This window comes from Euleptes europaea, chromosome 9, assembly GCF_029931775.1.
Source record: "Euleptes europaea isolate rEulEur1 chromosome 9, rEulEur1.hap1, whole genome shotgun sequence".
Taxonomy (NCBI): domain Eukaryota; kingdom Metazoa; phylum Chordata; class Lepidosauria; order Squamata; family Sphaerodactylidae; genus Euleptes; species Euleptes europaea.
Window position 1 is genome coordinate 4,917,873 of NC_079320.1, and position 23,088 is coordinate 4,940,960.

General features: G+C 49.8%; 1 protein-coding gene across 1 annotated transcript in view; it reads left to right on the forward strand.

Annotated features, from left to right (window-relative positions):
- Nucleotides 1–16,481, forward strand: part of SLC4A11 (solute carrier family 4 member 11) — a 152,251-nt gene extending 135,770 nt beyond the window's left edge. The window contains exons 15-20 of the mRNA XM_056855771.1: nucleotides 928–1,034; nucleotides 3,668–3,836; nucleotides 7,108–7,281; nucleotides 14,215–14,410; nucleotides 15,823–15,992; nucleotides 16,418–16,481. Coding sequence (XP_056711749.1) covers nucleotides 928–1,034; nucleotides 3,668–3,836; nucleotides 7,108–7,281; nucleotides 14,215–14,410; nucleotides 15,823–15,992; nucleotides 16,418–16,481 — 880 coding nt within the window. The remainder of the gene's footprint in view (nucleotides 1–927; nucleotides 1,035–3,667; nucleotides 3,837–7,107; nucleotides 7,282–14,214; nucleotides 14,411–15,822; nucleotides 15,993–16,417) is intronic.
- The last annotated feature ends 6,607 nt before the right edge of the window (nucleotides 16,482–23,088 follow it).

The following is a 23,088-nucleotide window of genomic DNA, read 5'->3' on the forward strand; positions in this document are numbered from 1 at the left end:
AGTCTTTCCTCGTAGGGCTTGGTCTCCAGGCCCCTGATCATCCTCATCGCCCTCCTCTGCACCCACTCCATTCTGTACACATCCTTTTTGAAGTGGGGCCTCCACAACTGCACACAGGACTCCAGGTGCGGCCTGACCAATGCAGCATACAGTGGAACTATGATGTCTTGCGATTTGGATGTTATGCCTAAAGGGTGCCGAGCTATTATTCAGCATGTAAGTACACTGAATCATGAACTTTCGATCCACTTTCTATGCACTTTAGCAGTGGATCGCAAGTCGATTCTGCCGTTTCACGCAGTAAAATCCAGTTTCAAAGGGCATTGAAAGTGGATTGAAAGTGCAGTATTCAGTGTGGGCAAAAGAGCCCTTAAAGTACCTGGATCCTGAATTCCATTTATAACACGCCCCTGATAGGAACATATGTTTAAATAGATCCTAAACCTATCAGGAATAAGAATAGAGTGATTAGGATAGTTGGACCTTGTGCTCTATGCCTGCGAGAGAGTGGGGTTCTGTGCATAGGTCCAGAGAAATTGTTTTCCTGGTGAAAACTTTTTTGTACAAAGTCAGAAGAGTTTAAGCGTGAGAGTTGTATTGCCAAAATATCCAGTTTGTCATAAGTCTTCTGGAGGGTTTTGGAGATAAAAAATGACTGAGAGGCTAATAAGCTTAAAGTGTCATACTGGTCAGTGTTTCCTTTCTCCTCCTCTATGCAAGCCTGGGGCTTGTCAACAATTGAAGGTATTTTAGGGGTAAAAGCAAAACCTGGGCTAAATGGTGTACTCTCCTGAACATAAGGGGCGATGGGGTCAGTAGACAGCTCAGTAGGCAAATCTTGGAACACGTGGATCCTGAATTCGAAGAGTCTTGACTGCAGCAGCTGTACATGCTTGCCCTGACGGAGCATTTCTGAAATCGTTACAGCCCCTACCTGCACTCCAGAGTCCGCGAGATCCTGTCTGACTGTGCCTTGCCCATTTCGGTCCTCATCTTCTCCATCGTGGGGTCCTATTTCTTCAAGGAAATAGAAAGTAAGTCAGCCTTTTCACTCCTCTTCATTCATTAGGTGGGGAAATTCGCAAAGACCGCTGGGATCCCGAGCAAGCCACCCCCCAGATAGTTGTTCCCGGTGTCTTCTGTTTCTCTGGTCGCGCCTGTTTAATTACCACCCTGAGTTCACAATTAGCGTTAATTCATGCAAAAGAAAAAAAAAAACCTACTCAAATATGCTGGCATCAACAGAGTTTGTTTTGTCCCTGTAGGTTATTCCGGTCCATAAAATTTGATTTTAATGTAATTAAAACGTCCCTCTTGTTTTGCAAGAGAGCTTGATCGCTTCGGTTCTCCTGGCGGGCGAACAAAAAAAGGACCGCGCAATTACCCGGGGCAGGAAGCGTTGTCGGCAAACGTACAGATGTGGCGTTGACGGCTTTGACCTCTGCCTCTCGCTGCCGCTTTATACTTTCCTAATTAAAATGTGCGGACAGCCTGGAGCATCGGGGAGGGGCTTATCGGAGGCTGTAAGGAAATCGGACAGAACGCACAAGGGCCCCTGCCGGCCGGATCACCTTTTCCACATCAGGAAGGGAGAACGGGGGAACAGGAACCGCACAGCATTCACGATGATGCGTTTGGGAAATTGGGAGGAAATGAACGGAAACGAATTAAGGAATGCCGGTTTTTTCCCCCCTGGTGACCATCATTCCATCCATTCAGAGCTGGAAAATGGCACGTTTTTGTTGTGTGGGCGTGATGCTTTCCTTGCTGACAATGACTCCCTTTTGCCACCTGCGGCTACGTGCTGGGCTGAAAAATCCCACTGTGCAAAAGGGACCCCTTCAGAAAAGCCTCAGCTGCTGAGATTGGAACGGGACCATCCTTTGCAGGGATGAAAGATTTACCTCCCGGTGTTTGCCCTGAAACTGTGGGCTGGGCTGTGTGTCTTCCCGGAGCAGCTGCTGCCTCTGACACATGTACACGCACACACACACACGTACAAACCAGGTGGCCTTTTTGCTGCATATAGAGGAACGGGGGGGGGGGGGGTCAGAATGGCTAAACAATAGGAAGCCCCCCCTCCGGGGCGGGGCCATGGCTCAGTGGTAGAGCATCTGCTTGGTAAGAACCTGAGAAAAGCCCTGCTGGATCAGACCAAGGCCCATCAAGTCCAGCCATCTGTTCACACAGTGGCCAACCAGGGGCCTCTAGGAAACCCACAAACAAGATGGCTGCAGCAGCACCATCCAGCACCTGATATAATAGGCATGCTCCTCTGAGAGAATAGGTGTGCATCATGACTAGTATTCGTTTTAACTACTAGTAGCCAGGGATAGCTCTCTCCTCCATGAACATGCCCACTACTTTCTTGAAGCTTCCAAGTAGGCAGCCAGCACCACATTCTGGGGCAGGGAGTCCCACAATTTAACTATGTGTTGTGTGAAGAAACTATGCATCATGTGAACACACACACAGGCCCACAAGCCTGCCTTGATCCATCCAGGTCAGTAGGGTCCACTCAGACAGGCAGTGGTTTCCCGATGTCTCTGGCGGAGGTCTTTCACAGCACCTACTGCCCGGTCCTTTTAAACTGGAGATGCTGGGGGTCGAACCTGGGATCTTCTACATGCCAAGCAGATGCTGTACCATTGAGCCATTTTTTTTTCTTTTTACCATCAAGTCACTCAGTTTCAGGTAGCCCGCTCAAGGTTGACTCAGCCTTCCATCCTTCCGAGGTCGGTAAAATGAGTACCCAGCTTGCTGGGGGTAAAGTGTAGACGACTAGGGAAGGCACTGGCAAACCACCCCGAAAACATAGTCCGCCTAGTAAATGTCGGGATGTTACGTCACCCCATGGGTCAGGAATGACCTGGTGCTTGCACAGATGACTACCTTTATCACAGCTGACTTATGGCAACCATGGAGGGTTTTCAAGGGAGTGGGCACTGAGCCACGGAGCCTCCCTAAACAGCGTTGCCTTATACTGAGTCAGACCTTTCGTCTATCAATGTCAGTATTGTCTACTCAGACTGGCAGCGGTTCTCTGAAGTCTCAGGCAGAGGCCTTTCCTATCACCTACTGCCTGGTCCTTTTTAACTGGAGACGCTGGGGATTGATCTTGGGGCCTTCTGCATGCCAGGCAGATGCTCTGCCACTGAGCCAGGGCCCCTCCCCTAAGGAGGTCCAGTTGATGTACCATTCTTGCATCCGTGGGATTAACAACTGCAAATGAAGAACTCTGGACAACCCTTTCGAACGGCAGAGAAACGGGCTTAGGCTGGATTTGCATGACTCTGTTCTGCTTATAAAAACTGCAGTTCTCACTCAGCGACCTCGGGATCCTAAAAGGCCTTCACACAATAGGATTGGCGCGATGGACAATTTGGGTTCAGATCCCTTGCTAAATCAGTGTTGCGCCTCCCTGGATGTGCATCTGAACACATGAAGCTGCCTTATACTGAATCAGACCCTCAGTCCATCAAAGTCAGTATTGTCTACTCAGACCAGCAGCGGCTCTCCAGGGTCTTTCACGTCACCTACCTGCCTAGTCCCTTTAACTGGAGATGCCAGGGATTGAACCGGGGACCTTCTGCATGCCAAGCAGATGCTCTGTCACTGAACCACAGCCCCTCTGGGACAAGCCCTTCTTACGTCTCTTGTTTTCCAGTGTCCAAGTTTAACTACAACCCGTCGGAGAGCTTGTTCTCGTTGGCTCCCGTCCAGACCCTCTCCATCGGCTCTGTCACGAGCGCCATGGGCCTGGGGTTCCTCCTCTCTATGCTCTTCTTCATCGAGCAAAACATCGTGGCGTCACTCACCAATGCCCCAGAGAACAGGTAAATGTTGCCGGTTATTTTCCCACCCTCGTGTAATTCACCTTCTCCCAAGCAAGACTCTTTTCCCGGTGGCTGCAGAGAGAGGGGGGCTTGCGGGAGACATCCTGCCAAGTTTTGTTCCTTCATGACTAGGGGCCAGACTGGACGTGATGGCATCCTTGTGGCCACCAAGAGGACACGGCCGCCATTTAAAAGTAACTTAAAAATGCCGAGCCCCCACCTCTGATAGCCAGTGGAGCTGAGTGCTTGAGAGTGGTGGACTCTGATCTGAAGAACCAGGTTCGGTTCCTCCACATGAGTGGCGGAGGCTAATTTGGTGAACCGGGTTGTTTTCCCCATTCCTTCACATGAAGCCAGCTGGGTGACCTTGGGCTAGTCACAGTTCTTCCTGAACTCTCTCAGCCCCACCTACCTCACAGAGTGTCTGTTGCTGGGAGAGGAAGGGAAGGTGATTGTAAGCTGGTTTGATTCATCCTTAAGTGGAAGAGAAAGTTGGAATATAAAAACCAACTCTTCTTCTTTTTCTTCTCCTCCTCCTCCTCTTCCTCATCCATGGCTTTTTTCGTCTCACTAGACTAAGTGAAAAATTAGTATCATTCCTTCTGGTTCTGCTCCAAAGCAATGCAACCTCTGCACTCTAGAGTAAGCCATACCACAGCTGAACATGTGTCTGCTGCACCGGCAGGGTGCTGGGAGAGACCTGTTGCTCACAACCTTAAATAAACCCAAGGCCTACCCCTGCAGTCTGTGCTGTGCCCCTACCCCACGTGGACACCTCTGCTTTTACCCTCCTAAAAGGGGGATTTTGGGCACAACTTTGCTCTCACAACCTTCAAAAGAAATGCTGAGAGGTGCTTGCCCTGCTGCTAGCCCCTCCCCGGATGCAATCCAGCATCCTCAAAGTAGGGCGAGATATCAAAACGGCGCCTCGCTTTTATCTAGCCGCAGCTCAGATCTGTGTACAGACGCAGAAGTAAGAATCTGCCCACGCTCAAGTGTCCCCTTTGATGTTTCGGTACCAGCGAGAATCAGGCAGCGTCGAGAGGGTTGCAACAGGCGTTTCTCTTCTCGTGTCAAATCAGAGGGTTGTCATTTTCGTCAAGTGACAGATTCTGGATTGCTTTTTGAGACAAGGAGCTGGTGGAAGCCAGAAACCTCTGGGCCATTCTGTTTGGCCTCGCTCGGGGCCTGTGCCCTTATAGTTTACCAAACTCATGTGCTCTTTCCTCTCCATATCCTCTCTGCCCCACACATCTGCAGCCTTTCACCATCTAAGAATAAGCTGTGGTCAGGGGTAGGGTTGCCTGATCTGCGCTGGGAAAGACCTGGAGATATGGGGGTGGATACGACCCTGCTTAGCTTCTGAGATCTGACGAGATCAGGCTATACCATCCTGCCTTCCGTCCGTTCTTATCTTAGCAATCTTAGTGGGTGACCTTGGGCCAGTCATATACTCTTAGCCTAACCTACTGCACAGGGTTGTTGTTGTGAGGATAAAATGGAGGAGAGGAGAATTATATAAGCCTCCTTGGGTCCCCATTGGGGAAAAAGATGAGGTAGAATTGAGGTAAATAATTAAATAAAAAATCCCCTGCATTTCCAAAGGGAGTGTGTGTCCACACCAGCGTGGTGTAGTTGTTAAGAGCAGTGCTTTGGAGTGGCGGGTTCGATTCCCCATTCCTCCACATAAGCAGCAGAATCTAATCTGGAGAACTGGGTTTGATTCCTCACTCCTCCACACGAAGCCACCTGGGTAACTTTGGCCTAGTCACAGCTCTCTTAGAGCTCTCTCAGCCCCACCTACCTCTCAAGGTAGGTCTAGACATTGGGAAGAATTTTCTAACAGTTAGAGCAGTTCCTCAGTGGAACAGGCTTCCTTGGGAGGTGGTGAGCTCTCCTTCTCTGGAGGTTTTTAAGAAGAGGTTAGATGGCCATCTGTCAGCAATGCTGGTTCTATAACCTTAAACAGATGGTGAGAGGGAGGGCATCTTGGCCACCTTCTGGGCATGTAGTGGGGGCCACTGGGGGTGGAGGTAGTTGTGAATTTCCTGCATTGTGCAGGGGGTTGGACTAGATGACCCTGTTGGTCCTTTCCAACTCTATGATTCTATGAAGGTGTCGGTTGTGGGGAGGGGAAGGGAAGGAGATTGTAATCCGGTTTGATCCTTCTTTAAAAGGTAGAGAAAGTCAGCATATAAAAACCAACTCTTCTTCTTTTCTGATTCACACCCCAAAACACTTTTAATGTTGGGTGTGGAATGCCCTCTGTGCTGAGAAGCGCACCCTGTGTTGGCCGATAGTTCCGGGGCTTATTTGCTATTTATTTTGGAAAATGCCTATGCCCTGTCTCCAGAGATTTTCTCATTGCGGCTTACAACTGACCTGGATGGCCCAGGTCTAGCCCAATCTTGTCAGATCTCGGAAGCTAATCAGGGTCGGACCCAGTTAGTGCTTGGATGGGAGACCACCAAGGAAGTCCAGGGTCGCAATGCACAGGCAGGCAATGGCAAACCACCTCTTGCCTTGAAAACCCCGTGAGAGGCTGCAGTAAGTCAGTTGCTTCTTGATGGCACCTGAATTATTGCCCTGACCTGGATGGCCCAGGCTAGCCCAGTCTCATCAGATCTGGGAAGCTAAGCAGGGTCGGCCCTGGTTAGTAGTTGGATGGGAGACCCCCCCAAGGAAGTCCAGGATCGCTATGCAGGCAGGCAGTGGCAAACCACCTCTGTATGTCTCTTGCCCTGCCCTGGATGGCCCAGGCTAGCTCAATCTCATGAGATTTCAGAAGCTTCTCAGGGTCAGCCCTGGCTAGTACTTGGATGGGAGACCAAGGAAGTCCGGGGTTGCTACACAGAGGCACGGTGCGGTGGTTTGGAGCGGTGGACTCTGATCAGGAGAACCGGGTTTGATTCCCCACTCCTCCACAGGAGCAGCGGAGGCTAATCTGGTGAACTGGTTTGTTTCCCCACTCCTACACATGAAACCAGCTGGGTGACCTTGGGCTAGTCACACTCTCTCAGCCCCACCTACCTCACAGGTCTGTTGTGGGGAAGAGAGGGTGATTGTAAGCCGATTTGAGTTGTCCGTAAGCGGTAGAGAAAGTCGGCACATGAAAACCAGCTCTTCTCTGGACGTCTCTTGCCTTGCAAACCCTACAGGGTCTCAGCTGCGTTGACAGCCCTTTACACACACAGCTTGCGACTAAAGCCACTTTTTAGTCCCTAACCCGGCTAACGTGCATTAAAATTTTATTAACAAGAATTTATTTCAGGTTAGTGAAGGGAACCGCGTATCACTGGGACCTCCTCCTCGTGGCCCTGATCAACACTGGGCTGTCACTTTTCGGGCTTCCGTGGATCCATGCCGCATTCCCTCACTCACCGATGCACGTCCGAGCCCTGGCCTACGTGGAGGAGAGGGTGGAGAACGGGCACATCTACGAGACGTAAGTCGGACCTTTATGGAGGCCTGGCCAGCGCTCAGCCGCTGGATCGGACCACTGAACCCTAAAGCTAATGTAACATGCAGTGCTGATTTAAAACTGAAGTAGGCCAGAAGATGTAGCCAGAGTGGTGGATCTGAACACTTAAGTTTGAATCCTACATGGGAGGGAGCCATGGCTCAGTGGTAGAGCATCTGCTTGGTGTGCAGAACTCATAGAATCATAGAGTTGGGGCCATAGAGGCCATCTAATCCAGCCCCCTGCTTAATGCAGGATCAGTCTAGAGCATCCCTGACAAGTGTTTGTCCAGCCTTTACTTAAAGACTGCCAGTGAGGGGGAGCTCACCACCTCCCTAGGTAGCCGATTCCACTGCCGAACAACTCTTACTGTAAAAAAAAATATTCCTAATATCCAGCTGGTACCTCTCCGCCTGCAATTTAAACCCATTATTGTGAGTCCCATCCTCCTCTGCCAACAGGAACAGCTCCCTGCCCTCCTCTAAGCCACAGCCCTTCAAATACTTAAAGAGAGCAATCTTGTCCCCCCCTCAACCTCCTCCAGACTGAACATTCCCAACTCCCTCAGCCTTTCCTCGTAGGGCTTGGCCGATCATCCTCGTCGCTGTCCTCTGCACCCGCTCCATTCTGTCCACATCCTTTTTGAAGTGAGACCTCAGGTCACAGGTTAAGCAGTGAGCGAGACCTGCGTCCTTTTTCCAGTCTGACATGCAGATTCGCTTTTGGCCACCAGGATGGCTGAGTTCCATCAGCAAAGGGTTGCTAGTCAAGCGGGAGCTTTGGAGACTGTATTGCAGGGGTGTCAAACATAAGGCCCGTGAGCTGGATCCGACCCCTTGAGAGCTCCTATCCAGCTCATGAGCCAGCCAAGGTAGCCACCACCACCCACTTTTTGATCTGAGCTGGCGAGGCATGGCCCAGCCTGACCAAGTGACATTTATGTCACATCTAGCCCGCATAACAACTGAGTTCGACACCCCTGCTGTATTTCTTTGGCAGGGAGGGCTGTTGCTCCTCCGGTTGCCCATGGTAAACAAAGCCGGGTCTCATGCTTTCTTCTCTACCCCCTTCTCAGTTGGGCCGCAACTTACACCCGTTCTGAGAACTAGACAGTGCTTAGCCCACTCCTGCGACGCGTTGCGTGACCAGCCAGTGTTTGGCTTGTGTGTTGCTGTCGCAGAATGTTCTGGATTGGTCCTCAAGGCCAGTTTCCACACAGTGAAGCTGAGACAGAGCCCTTCCCGAGCTCTTTCTCGCAAATCCTCCACATCCTCTGAGGCAAGAAATCAGGTTCCCTTAAGCCACCCTTAAGCCTCGTTGAGCCGTGGGGCTGCGCTGTGGGCCAGAAGCGCCATATTTTTCTCATTGCAAAAGCCTCCGAATCTGTTCCTAATGTTGGCAATGTGGGGATGGTGGCCATAAAGGGCAAAAGCAGAGGCATCTGTGTGTTTTCCTCGGAGGCATCAGATCCACGACATCGATCCTCGTCCCTCATTTCTAGTCCTCAGGCTGAGGCCTGATCGTTCTTGCCTCTTGGCATTTTGGGGAAGCGTTGATTAGGGTTTTGAGGGGCGTGGGGACGGCTGCCCAGAGTTTCAGGCTGGCTACCTTTTCCCTGGGACTTCAGTCTCGTTCAGCCTGGAGGGAGGTAAAACTATGAATCAGGCTAATGACTAAACAAAGAAAGTCACTCTGTGACACTCAGACCCCTCAGTTGGAGGGCTGACGAGAGCCAGCGTGGTGGAGTGGTTTGGAGTGGTGGGCTCTGATCTGGAGAACCGGGTTTGATTCCCCACTCCTCCACATCAGCGGTGGAGGCCAATCTGGGGAACCGGGTTGGTTTCTGTCAGGAACAGGCGTCTGTCCCTAGCATCCCATAAGCAAACTCATCCAGGCAGGTAGCTCTGAAGCAGTAATACTTTATTAGGAGCAAAAAGACAGATTAAAGGACTGACTGCCTACAGGCAGGTGAGGCTAGTAATGGTGAACACAGACAGGTTACATGCTTAAGACACTACAGACTGAAAAGGTAAACATTGCTAGACAACCCCAAGATAAGCGGTTCCAGGAAGACAGACTAAACATTACCACAGCTGCAGAAAACAGGATGAGCGAAACTGTACACAAGCGTTCATAGGCATGAGAACCAAGGACTTGACGTGTAGCCAGAACCTGGCCTAACTCATGTCAAGAGCCTTTACTCCAGCTAAGGCAAAGGCCTGACAGTTTCCCCACTCCTCCACACGAAGCCAGCTGGGTGACCTTGGGCCAGTCACAGCTCTCTTAGAGCTCTCTCAGCCCCACCTACCTCACAGGGTGTCTGTTGTGGGGAGGGAAGGGAAGGGAAGGTGATTGTAAGCCGGTTTGATTCTTCCTCACGTGGTAGAGAAAGTCGGCATATAAAAACAAACTCTTCTCCTCCTCCTCTGCCCATGTGTGGGCAGTAAAATAAAAATGTTCAATATTTTTTTCCAGAGATTTAAATGGCAAGTAGACCTGGCCCGGCAGTGAGGCAGATATACAGCCCTGATTGCACATTTAAAGGATGGGGTGTGGCATGAGTGGGGAGGGGCCGTGGCTCAATGGTAGAGCATCTGCTTGGCATGCAGAAGGTCCCAGGTTCAGTCCCCGGCATCTCCAGTTAAAGGGACTAGGCAGGTAGGAGATGTGAAGGACCCCTGCCTGAGACCCTGGAGAGCCACTGCCGGTCTGAGTAGACAATACTGACTTTGATGGACCAAGGGTCTGGTTCAGTAGAAGGCAGTTTCATGTGTTCAAGAGCAAAGGATAAGTGATGGGGGGCTGTTAACATGAAGAAGGAGGTAACAGCCCAGGGCTGGGAGAAAAGAGAGCAAAGTTTTTGGAAAGGGAAGCCAAGAGGCATTCAGGGGAGAGGTCTCAGTGCTGGGCAGGGAGGGGAATCTGCCAACAGATTCTTCTTACCAGGCTAATCAGGGGGCAACAAAGATTGTAGAGCCCCCCCCCCATCCTAACCTCCCTGAATTCAACTATATGAATGCCACAGGTTTTCTACTTCCTTTCTTGTTCGGGTTGCCAACCTCCAGATAGGGCCTGGAGATCTCCTGGAATTCATCTCCAGATGACACCAATCTTTCCCCCTCTGGAGAAAATGGCAACTTAGAAGGGTGGACTCTATGGAATTCTACCCCGCTGAGGTCCCTCCCCTTCCTAAAACCCACCCTCCCCATGGCCCCATCCTGAAAATCTGCAGGGATTTCTCAACCTGGAGTGGGTAGTCCACAGGCTGAATTTTTTAGCACTCCCCCTTGCTGGTGGAAGGAGCCCCGTGGTGCAGAGTGGTAAGCTGCAATACTGCAGTCCAAGCTCTGCTCACAACCTGAGTTCGATCCCGACGGAAGTTGGTTTCAGGTAGCCGGCTCAAGGTTGACTCAGCCTCCCATCCTTCTGAGGTTGTTGGGGGTAAAGGGGAGTTGACTGGGGAAGGCACTGGCAAACCACCCCATAAACATAGTCTGCCTATTAGGAAACGTCGGGATGTGACGTCACCCCATGGGTCAGGAATGACCTGGTGCTTGCAAAGGGGACAGCCTTTACCTTTTACCTTACTGGTGAGCAGGTAATTCTGCAGCCACTAGAGGGCACTTTAGCTAGGTACCTGAGTTTATTGAAAGGAGCTTGAGGTTTTATGAGGTTTTCTCATGTCCTGGGAGGAACGGTGGTACAAGAAATTAAATCTCCCCCATCTGGTGAACTGGGTTGGTTCTCCCGCTCCTCCACATGAAGCTTCTGGGTGACGTCGGGCTAGTCACAGCTCTCTTAGAGCTGTCTCAGCCCCACCTACCTCACAGGGTGTCTGTCGTGGGGAGGGGAAGGGAAGGTGATTGTAAGCCAGTTCGATTCTTCCTTAAGTGGTAGAGAAAGTCGGCATATAAAAACCAACTCTTCTTCTCCTCCTCCTCCTCCTCCTCCTCCTCCAAAGGGCCATGTTCGTTATCTCGTGGCCTTTAGCTGACCAAGGCTGTTCAGGGACATTTGCCACCGATGGAAATGCCAGTTCACAAAATTCTGCTTGTTACGGTTTGCTTTAACCTGTAGTCGACCGGCCCTGGAGGGGTTGCAGATGCTTAACAAAAATACCATAATTTTTTATTATTATTTTTAAAAACGAGACAGGCTAATAGACCAAACAGCCAGCCTCCCCGTTCCCTGATCTCTCTCCTCCGAAGTGCCATTTATCAACCAAGTAGAGTTTGTCCTTTTGGCAGTAAAAGGAGTTTGTCAGGCTGTCCTCCCTGGGGGTTAAGTTCCTCATTCTCCCCAGTGAACTGTGGGGGGACTATCTTTGAGACATAAACAAGGCAACTGAGAAGTTTCTCAAAATACCTTGTTCCTTAGGATGAGTTTTGGAGCCAATCAAGTGTCGTTTTCTGTACTGAGCAACGCTTAGGTTCTTCTCGGGGATAGCACAAAAGCGAAGGGGAAACCCGGTGCTGCTAGCAATCAGGTTGCTTTTTCTGGGAGAGGATCAAGCGACGGAAAGTAGGATTTGGGTAGCTTGAAGAGGTTTTGTTTAGCAAGCTGGGAAAGGCGAAATCGTGGCAGCAGATAAGCTCGGATGGCAGAGAGCGAGAGAGCCCCAGGTCTAGCCAGAGCGGTGAGTCCTCCTTGCTATGGGAGAAAGGGAATTCTGCACCCAAGTCTAAGTGTTCTGTTCACAGAACCCCTGGGAAAAGACTTGCTATCTAATATAGATGTTGTGGTTAAGAGCAATGGTTTGGAGCGGTGAAGTCTGATCTGGAGAACCGGGTTTGATTCGCCACTCCTCCACATGAGCAGCAGACGCTAAACTGGTGAATCGGGTTGGTTTCCCCGCTCCTCCCCATGAAGCCAGCTGAGTGACCTTGGGCTAGTCACACTCTCTCAGCCCCACCTACCTCACAGGGTGTCTGTTGTGGGGAGGGAAAGGAAAGGTGATTGTAAGACTGCTTGATTCTCCCTTAAGTGGCAGAGAAACTCAGCATATAAAAGCCAACTCTTCTTCTCCTCTCTGGTATACGCTGCCCCCCCCCATGTGGGGTTTCTCTTCCTGGCCTGTAATGTGCACCAACACCACTCCTCTTCAATGTTCTGTGGACACCAGAGGTGAGCCAGGTGCTGTACTGGACATAGAACCGAAGAAGGCCCTGCTCCTCTGAGGACTCACATGGCATCTCCAACTTAACCAGGCAAAAGCAGAGTCAGCGGTTGGTGACAGTGGGGCTGTGGGAAGCATTGGGGGCTGAGGAGGTACAGCTGTGCCTCCGGGGGGAAATCTGGAAGTAGAGGCTGATAGCTCTAGGAATCACAGGAAACTCTATGGTAAAACCACAGAGTTCCTAGTGATTCCTAGAACTACCTCCCAGGAGTTTTTCCAGGAAATGACATCATCACTCACACCTGCACCGTCCCCCGTCCCCCATGTTTCCTCCAAACCTTCCCACCATTTCCTGGGCTTGGCCTGGCAACCCTACATCTTGGAGGGGGATTGGATACTTCCGTCACTATGGAATGAGTTACCTGTAGGGGTCACGAATGCCCCCTCTTTGTTGAGGTTCTGCAAACTTTGTGAAGCTGTAGTTCAAGAGGCTTTTCCCATTTGATTTCGTAATTGCTGCCCATTTCTTATCGGGCGTTCTATGGTCCCAAAAGGCTGTATGATGCTCTGTTTCCTTGAGTTGTGCATGGATTGAAACACTACACATAGTTAAACTGTGGAACTCCCTACCCCAGGATGTGGTGATGGCTGCCAGCTTGGAAGACTTTAAGAGGCGAGTGGACATGTTCATGGAGGAGAGGGCTATCCAAGGCTGCTAGTCAAAATAGATACTAGTCATGACGCATACCTGTTCTCTCCAGGATCAGAGGAGCATGCCTATTATATATTAGGTGCGGTGGAACACAGGCAGGATGGTGCTGCTGCAGCCGCCTTGTGGGCTTCTTAGAGGCACCTGGTTGGCCACTGTGTGAACAGACATCTAGATGTGATGGGCCTTGGCCTGATCCAGCAGGGCTTTTCTTATGTTCTTATGTTCGGGCTGTTAAGCTTGGAAAAAAGGCAGTTAAGGGGAGACATGATAGAGGTCTATAAAATTATGCATGGTATGGAGAGAGTGGACAGGGAGAAGCTTTTCTCCCTCTCTCGTAATAGTAGAACATGGGGTCATCTGCTGAATCAGGAGGGTGAGAGATTCAAAACAAACAAGAGGAAGTATTTCTTCACACAAAGCATAGTTAAATTGTGGGACTCCCTGCCCCAGGATGTGGTGATGGCTGCCTACTTGGAAGGCTTTAAGAGGGGAGTGGACACGTTCATGGAGGAGAGGGCTATCCATGGCTGCTAGTCATGCCTATCATATTGGGTGCTGTGGGACACTGGCACGATGGTGCTGCTGCAGCCGTCTTGCTTGTGGGCTTCCTAGAGGCAGCTGGTTGGCCTCTGTGTGAACAGACTGCTGGACTTGATGGACCTTGTCTGACCCAGCATGGCCTTTCTTATGTTCTTAAGTTGTTATATTCAAGTATTAGCTCTCTCACACGCTTGTGTTACTGAAAGAAGAAAGGTGGATTGTGGCGAATATTTAAGAATATTTGTGTGTGGTTTTGAAAAACCTGCCAAACCCATTTGACTGGAAGCAATGTGGGACACACCGACGGTTTGTAAATGCTGTGGGCTTCCTAGAGGCACTGTATGAACAGACTGCTGGACTTGATGGGTCTGATCCTGCAGGGCTTTTCTTATGTTCTTTAGTGTTGCATTTGGAGTTTATCGTGGGGTGATAATATTTCTCTTGGTGGTTTTGCAAGCCAATTCAAGCATGCTGAGATTTTTTAAAAAGTCCCTGTGAAATAATACATGACTTGAGGGCGTTCTGACTTGTGCTTCCTCCTCCACCCCAGGATCGTGAGCGTGAAGGAGACCCGGCTGACCACCCTGGTGGCCAATTCCTTGGTGGGCCTCTCGCTCCTGCTGCTGCCGTTCCCGCTTCAGCTGATCCCGAAGCCCGTCCTCTACGGGCTCTTCCTCTACATCGCCTTGACCTCCATCGATGGGAATCAGCTCTTCGAGAGGGTGGCCCTCCTGCTGAAAGAGCAGGTAAGCGCAGCCGGAAGGCCTGCGAGCCGGGCAGGGGGAGAGGGCTGCGGATGGCTCTGAGCCTCTGTTTCCTGAGGAAACTCGTAACCACGAGCTGATTACCCGCAGCGTGAAAACACCGCTGTTAAAATGCCTCAGGTTGTTTTTATGGTCTGGGCTGCTCCTCCTCGTACTCTGTTTTATTGACATCTTTGTGCACTCGCAGCAAAATTCGCTGGGCACAGTGCCACCCGGGGGGCTACCAAAAAAGAAATTCCAATTCTCCACTCCAGAAAAGAAAACTTTCACCTCCTGGCTGTTGGAGGGGGGTTGCGTTTGCCTCAGATAGTTCTGCCAATGTGATATAGTGGTTAAGAGTGGCGGACTCTGATCTGGAGAACTGGGTTTCATTCCCCGCTCCTCCACATGAGCAGAGGGCTCTAATGTGGAGAACCAGGATCGACTCCCCATTGCTCTACATGAGTGGCAGACTCTAATCTGAAGAACCGGGTTTGATTCACTGCTCCTCCACATGAAGCTTGCTGGGTGACCTTGGGCTAGTCACAGTTCTCTCAGAACTCTCTCAGCCACATCTACCTCACAAGGTGTCTGTTGTGGGGAGAGGAAGAGAAGGCGACTGTAAGCCGGTTTGAGTCTCCTTAAAAGGTAGAGAAAATCAGGGTATAAAAACCAACTCTTCTTCTTCTTCTTACTCGGCCACGGCTAATGTGCTTGACAACAAATCATGGTGTGGTTTGGTAATTTGCCTCTGGACTTTATGATCTGATGGAGGTCCCCTTTCAGATGGCAATTCATACTTCAAATGCAAAGACCGTCTCTTTCCACATGGCCCTGTGCGCCAGCTTTGGTCATCCAGCAGCCATCTGTTGGTTATCCCACCACTCCAGGTGGCTTGTCTGGCATCGACCAGAGCCCAGGGCCTTTTCCAGCGTGGCTCCAGCTCTGTGGAATGGGCTCCCTGAAGAGGCATGGGGAGCCCCCGTCCTAGAGATCTGCAGAAGGTGCTGCAAGACTTGCCTGTTGCCTGCTTTTTGCGGGGTTTAAAATGAAGGAGTAGGAGTAGGTTTTTGTACCCTGTTTTTCTCTATCTTTAAGGAGTCTCTTTCAGCCCCACCAGCCTCACAGGGTGTCTGTTGTGGGGAGAGGAAGGGAAGGTAATTGTAAGCCAGTTTGAGTCTCCTGAAAAGGTAGAGAATGTCGACATATAAAAACCAACTCTTCTTCCTTTCTGAAACTAGCCATCCTTAAAATAAAAGGTGATTTTGCAGCGTGTCGGAGCTAAGCCAGCTGGGATCGGCACGCTCCCTCTTAGTAGCCAGCTGATGCTGGGCGGCTCTTTAATTGATGTGGGTGACAGTTTGGCTTGTAATCGGGGGAACGGGCTCCATGCTAAAGACTGCCGTGTCTTCCAGACCGCCTACCCTCCAACCCATTACATCCGCCGGGTCCCCCAGAGGAAGATCCACTATTTCACCGGCCTGCAGGTCCTCCAGCTGCTTATTCTCTGCGGCTTCGGCATGTCTCCTCTGCCCTACATGAAGATGATCTTCCCGCTCATCATGATAGGAATGATTCCCATCAGGTACGATCCGCTGGCAGCGTCCCTGGCAGCGCCAAAGGTGCCCACAGGTTCAGAAGGGTTGGGGCCCCTGATTTTGGTCAACCTGGACCTAATTGTTCATCTGCCTGCATGGTGTAGTGGTTAAGAGCGCTGGTTTGGAGCGGCGGACTCTAATCTGGAGAAACTGGGTTGGTTTCCCCACTCCTCCACATGAGTTGCCGACACTAATCTGGAGAATCGGGTTGGTTTCCCCACTCCTCCACATGAAGTCATCTGGGTGACCTTGGGCTAGTCACAGCTCTCTTAGAGCTCTCTCAGCCTCACCTACCTCACAGGGTGTCTGTTGTGGGGAGGGGAAGGGAAGGTGATTGTAAGCCAGTTTGTTCCTTCCTTAAGTGGTAAGAGAAAGTCGGTATATAAAAACCAACTCTTCTTCTTCAACCCAGGTATAACCTGCTCCCCAGGATTATTGAAGCGAAATACTTGGATGCCATGGATGCCGAACACTAGGCGAAACAGGCCTTGGCCTTTGCAGCAGTTCGCAGCTCTTTTTGGGGAACAGAAAGGAAGCTGTCGCCGGGCTGAGTTACCTCGTTGGAAGTTGGTTTGTGTTGGAACCTCTGTGGCTGTCCACGATGCCGCGCTCCTACCTGAAGACCAAAGACCGACCACACGCATGAGTTTCTTGGGGGGGGGAGTGGGGGAGGGAGGAGTGATCCAGTTTTGTCCTGAGCTCAGGCCAGCTTTATGGAAATCCCCAAGATCCAAGTGTTTGGAATTGCCACACACTTCTTAGTTTTAGTGGGGAATCCCGGTTTTACGTATTTTTGACCCCCTCCCCAGAACTGTGCCGACGTGCAAGGGGGATCCAGCAATTGCGCCTTTTCGTCTGCGGAATCGCCAGGCGATTTGGAGCTTCGTCGCGGTTCCCCCAACTTTACAAACCCTGTAAACCGTGACTAAGTTGCGCGGGGTGACAGGGGCATGATTCGGTCACTGGCCAGAGCGGTGTCCGCAGCAGCAGCAACCCGCGCCCGTCGATCCTGTGCGGCGTTCTCTCCGACGCACCCTGGAAAAGATTCCGGCATGGGATTCGAATACGCAGTGATACGGAAATAACTGTTTTTTCAGCTAGGCCCAAAGACGGCTGGGAATGATTCCGACCATCTTTTTTTACATGGTCATTTTTTTTTGTCGCAGCGAGTCACAATCTGGAACAGCCGGTTTCTACGTGGCGACCCTTCGACCAGGCACTGAAGCTTGGCAGAATTCTTCCCTCCTTGTATGTGTACAGAGCTACCTACGTGTACATATATACATACCTAATCTCGATTTGTGTATATATTTTGCATAGTCATATCCTGGATATTGATGCCTTTCCTTTCGCGATCCTGAAAGGGGGCCGTTGTGCAATCAGTGTTCCTCGTACGGTGTCTTACCCTGGACTTTGTCATTTCTCTGTTTCCATCTTTATGTCTTTCTCTCTCTCTCTCTCTTTCACGCTTGCTGGCCATCCTTTTTTTCCTTTCTTCCTGCTGCGCTCAATCATTCTGTTAAATCCTAGCCCTTTAACTCATCACTTCTCATCCTGATTGCTGTTAGCGTTTAATTTTAATGTACAGTCCATGCAGTGAACCTTGAGGGTTTGTGGGTCGGGGTTTTTGGTTCGGGGTGTTTCTCTCCCTGCTCCCTGGGTGTTTGAGGGCAGGGGAAGGTTGTCTCTGCACTGTTTCATTTTTTGTAGCTAAACCTCCCTGTGTTCTTCTCACAAAAACATGACATTATATTTCTGGAAGAATTCTCTCGCTCCTGATGTCTGCTTTTGTGTACTGTGTCTCCTGATTACCATCTGTGCATGCGTGTGTGTGTTTGTGTTCTGGCCTATTTTCCTAGCTTTTGAAGTGCTGTGAAAAATTCCATATTGTGCTTTGAGCTCTGTGTGACAACTGGGTTTCATCCCCCCTTCCCACAATTCCTCTGTACTGCAGGGCCGTGGAAAAAGGCCTCTGCAAGGAATTGAGGAGCAAAAGCACGGAGGAGAAATTTCAGAAACACCAGGGGATGAAAAGGCAACATCATTGTGCCAGAAGCAAAGCAAAGTAGCGCATAAGTGTGTCTGTAGGAGAGAGGAATGCCCGTAGCTGGTTTACTAGGTTGAGTGCAAAGAACATGAGGTGGTAAAACTGTTCCTCAACCGGACGGCTACTGTGTGCAGGTGGGGAGATCTTGTGATTGGATTAAAAAAAGCAAAGAAACCCCCCGCACATAGAAAACCAGATATAAGGGAGACAGATTCTAGCTTAGCCTTCTGCCTGACATATTGGGGCGGGGGATCCCCAGTGTGGCACTGCCACCTGCAGGCTGAATCGGTACAGGTCAGGAACTGTCACACCGCCTCGCCTGCTATTAGTGTAAACAAGCCCCCCCACCCCTGATGCTTGGTGCAGGGCCAGGGGAGATCACTGGCCATGCCCAGCACTTCGCATGATAGAAGTAATGCAGTTTACCGATGGGATTAAGCATCTCTTAAATGTGCGGGGCCCAAATAACCCATTAAAAAACAGACTGTCTTCAGAACGATCGAGGCAACCTTCAAGTAAAGCACAAAAGGTGTGCTACTTAGAATTGTATTGGTATTCGTTGGGGGGCGGGTAACAGTTCCAGTTGCCCCCTTATGGCCTGAATACATAGATTAGCATCCTGCCTTGAATGAGCGATGGGCACAGTTGGACGATTCGAATGGCAGAGCCACCTCTAGAACGTTGCAGTTCACAGTTCTTATCTGGGTTCGTGTTGTTTATGTGTGCTGTTATTTTAGACATGGGTGTAGACATCGGGGAGTAACTTTCAGCATAAGAAGCAAGCTTATGGTTGGACGTTCACCCATAACATTTGCCCTGTTGTTTTTTTAAGCAAGGGAGTGTACTCGGGATTCAAGTCACGCTCGTTCAGTTGTGTCACCTGTGCTGGGAGGATTGGGTCCATATTTTGCAAGTAGCACAAGAGGTCCGACGCCATCGCTAACGTAGCTTGTGGTGGCGTTTCTGCGGGCAAACCATGCTCCTTGTGTACCGAACGGAGAAAGCCATGACTGAAAAAAGGCCGTGGGTGCTGTTTATGGAATAGCTCTCATCTCATCTAAATATATATATTTTAATGCACAAAACGACTATGTGTTGTAGTAAATGCAAGGCTGCCGTTCAAAATGGCAGCCCGGTGTCAAGTACTCTTCTTCCGTAACACATAGTGATAACTCTGGTGCACCAGGCAAGTTTTATTATATGTGCTTCCCTGCCATAAGCTACCACTGAAGCTGCTTGCGAATGGAGAAATGTGCACCTTGAAAACACTGGGGTCCAGGATAACTTTCCCTACCTGTTACAGTGAGAGAGAGCCCAACTCATGGCTGACATTTTTGCTGGCGGCCCTGTGTTTATCATAACAGGTTTTCCCTCTGGGATTTTCCTGTCTGACAAAGCCCATCAAACCTAGCAGAGGTGCATGTGAAACGACATGGGGGGGATTTGCCGCTCCAGGCGAACCCAGGTCTTGAAAAAAGGGTTCTATTTCCAAATGACACTTCCGTTTTTGTAGTTCTAGAGGGAAGCCAAGCATTAGCTGTGTGCGTGAAGGGGTAACAGCTCTCCTTTTTATTTTATTTTTAGATGTGAGTTATCTGTTACTTTGGCGGACCACCTGCTTGTTGCTGCAGGCGGTAGAACCCCGTGCCGTTCCGTTGAAAAGAACTGGTAATGCTTTTGGGTTGTCCTTGTTTTCCTGTTCACTCGCGCAGGCTGTCGCAGGTTAATGAGCAATGTTTGATGCATGCAGTGCAGCTGCACAAGTTAGTCAAGACTGCTCACTTCACTTGTGGGAAGTTGGGGGCGGTATCATCTTTGACTGTCAAACTGGGGAGGGGGACACGGGTAGGCCATCTGCACCTCTTTTGTTGTTTGCAAATTATTACAGGAAGTCCTCCTGACAAGTGGTCCATGGAGGCTCGCGGATCTTTTGCCGTCATCCCATTAGGCATAGACAGCCATCGGCCACAAGAGGTGAGCGGGACTCGCTACGAGTCGTAACAGGCATGTTTCCCAGCGTGGACATTGTGGCACAAGCGAGCCTCTCTTCCTAGCCCCCGTCATGTTCTTTTTAGATGTGCGCTGTCTTGATTTTTTTCCCCTCCTACCTTCGCGACTTGTGTTTGCCTCCCAACGCGCCTCATGTTCTCTCTTTCTCTCTCTCGCTTTGCGGATCTAGAAGATAACGCAAGAGGCCAGTAACCTCATTCGCTGAAGCGTCGCAGCCTTGCGTCGGGCTAAACGGGTAGCAAGCTCAGCTTTCTCGAAACACGTCTCAGATCAGAAGGAAGCTCGAAAGGGGCGTTTCCCCTGCCCCCCTTTCCCACTACAAATAGCTCGCCCTGCCCTTGCCTGCCTTCTGCTTGGTTTCTGCCAACCTTGGCTTGGTTTTGCAGGGAGCTGGCTAGCTAGGGAAGCCTGTCTTTCAGAGATGGAACAAATTCTGCACTTTAATGCCACTGTGAAGGTTAAGACAGTTAGAATGTAAATACCAAATGCTTTGATGGTAAGCTTGGTAGATAGGTAATTTTGTTTGTTTGTTTGTTTCATGTGCATCTTGCCAAAGAAAAGGGTCTGAGAAAGCCGAGGATCGTTCTGCTGTGCATTCCAAAGGACAGAAATGGTTGTAATGCCTTTGAGATTATTATGGGCTGGTTTTGTTTTGTTTTTGCCTTCCCCAATGTTAACAGAGATTGCCAAAGAGGAGTATTCTGAAGTCTGGGTTTTCTGGTTGGTTTGGTGGCTTTCCCTTGTCATTTCCATCAGTCAGTGGACATTTCTTCTGAATGCGTGTCATATAGAAACGTCTTGGATTTACCATCACCTAGATGAAAACCTCGGCTGGAGACAGGATTTCCCCCCCCCCCCTCGAGAGTTAGAAATGGTTTGAACAAATCTTGGTCACCTGGAACACAAACACCCTTAGGCTTTGCAGGTTTTGGTATTGTTTCCACCCTGCTTGGCCAGAGGTAACTCTGGATTAAAAGAAATACATGTGTCCACCAACCACTTCCAATTCTCTTATCTGTCTGCCTACACTACCGCCCTAAAGCAATCTTCTGGAGCATAAATACGAAAAAGCTATTTGGTTGTTAATGGTTTGAGAGTTGTTCTAAACTGGCAATCTCTCTCTAGCTCTCCCCACCCCACCTCCTGCTTGAATCCACAATTCTGTGGCCGGTAGAATATGCATGCATCCACATTGGCAGTGGGAATGCCTGATTGGCAGCGGGAATGCCTGAGAAAAACTCCTTGCTGTGAATCTAGCTAGCTGTGTGAATCCAGCCAATCTTGCTGGTAACACATTAAAATGGTTGTGTGGCTGTTTCCTTCTTTAACTGGAAGATTCACGGCTCCCCCCCCCCCCAATCTGTGATTTTTTCCTTCATCTTCCGGGGGTATGCATCATGGTACCATTGATGGCTTGACAAAAGGTTCAGGCCACAAGCCAAGCCGTGTGTGACAGCTTGTTAGTTTCTTAGATCCAACTCCCAAATGTGGGTTGTCAACAGGCTGAACCTCTCCCAAGACCAGACCAGAATCCGGAATGCAATTTGCCAGGAATTCCCGGAGAAAACAAGCTATGATGGCACAGAAAGTGATTATATTTGACTTAAGGGTTAGCCAAGACCAGACATCTCCATGGTGCGAGAATTAGTACTGCTTTATTCATTTGGGCAATCTATCGCACTGTGCTCCCCCTCTTCGAACCCATGAATACTTCTCTTGAGTACCAGAGAGTAAGTTCATAGGTAGCCAAAACCGGTGTTTGGGCAAATGGGCTTCATGTTGAAGAACAGAAGTGAACAAATGGGCTTCATGTTGAAGAACAGAGATTAACCATCTAGCTTAGCTCCTGGTGGGAATGAATCTGGCTTCTGAAATTGAATCCAGCCTCTGGATTCCTCGTCATCCCTCTTCATCTTAACTTCTTCCTTCCTGGAATTCATGGGAAACAACTCGGCATTTTAACCCGTGCATTCAAAGTTGTGCAATTCCTTCTGAGCGGACAAAATATCAAACCAGCTTCTCTCTCCATCGGCCGCTGGAGGGGAAGTACATGGGCACATCCCTTTTAGCAGTGGTGCACAGTCCTTCCGTGCGATATCTTTCCTCTGTTTTGGAGTCTGTACTGCTCTCGTGTTCCTGCTTCTACCGATTTAAAACCAAAGAAAAGCCCAGAGATGTTGAGCTGTTGTGGTCTCAGATGTTAATGCAGCTGATTTAATGGCACGCAGGCACAAGGAGTTTTACCCCATGATCAAGTACAACTTTTCTGCATCCCTGCCAGATGCATGTGCTTGGAGCTTGACCCCTTTATTAGCACGCACCCCCCATTAGAAGGGAACCACAGCATGGCCACTGCAGGTCTCACATTCTGCACAAATCTGTGTGCCAATGCTTGAGTGGGCACTGAAGGTACCAGTGCAGAAACAGAGGACATGTTGTGAATTCACTTGATAATTTCCAGGAAATAAGAAAAGAAATTCTGTGCATGGGTTGAAGGCCTCATAGAGCCATCTTGGTGCTTGTTTGGGCCAGGAGTTTAGGTCTTCGTCTGTGAATCCTAGTTATTGTATTGTAATCACCATCTAGTTAATTTGCTGGATCGACCACCTTTATTCTCATGATGGTAGGGCAGGTTCATCTCAGGGTCTTAAACCAGTATTTGAATGTGTGTGATCATTGGGAATTTCCTTATTACCCCCCCCCTGTTTTTTTTTTTACAGCTGTGGATGCCCGGTTTAGCGTCAACTGGTTTCCAGTACGAACCATTCTCTTCATCCCAACCGTGTATTCTGTTTTTCTGGAATGTAAATCTTCAAATGTAGAAATACCTGTGCATTTCAGTTACTAATCTCCCCACCACCATCTTTTTATTTTTTCATTTATCATGATTTTATTTTCCCTTTATCAAATGGGTATTTGGTAAGAAAACAGTGGCGGAATACATCTCAGGGCTTTGGTACCTCTCTTAAACTCAAGGGTTGGATCCTTTAGATCTGTTCCAATAATGGCGGTGCTTTCCTCTGGCA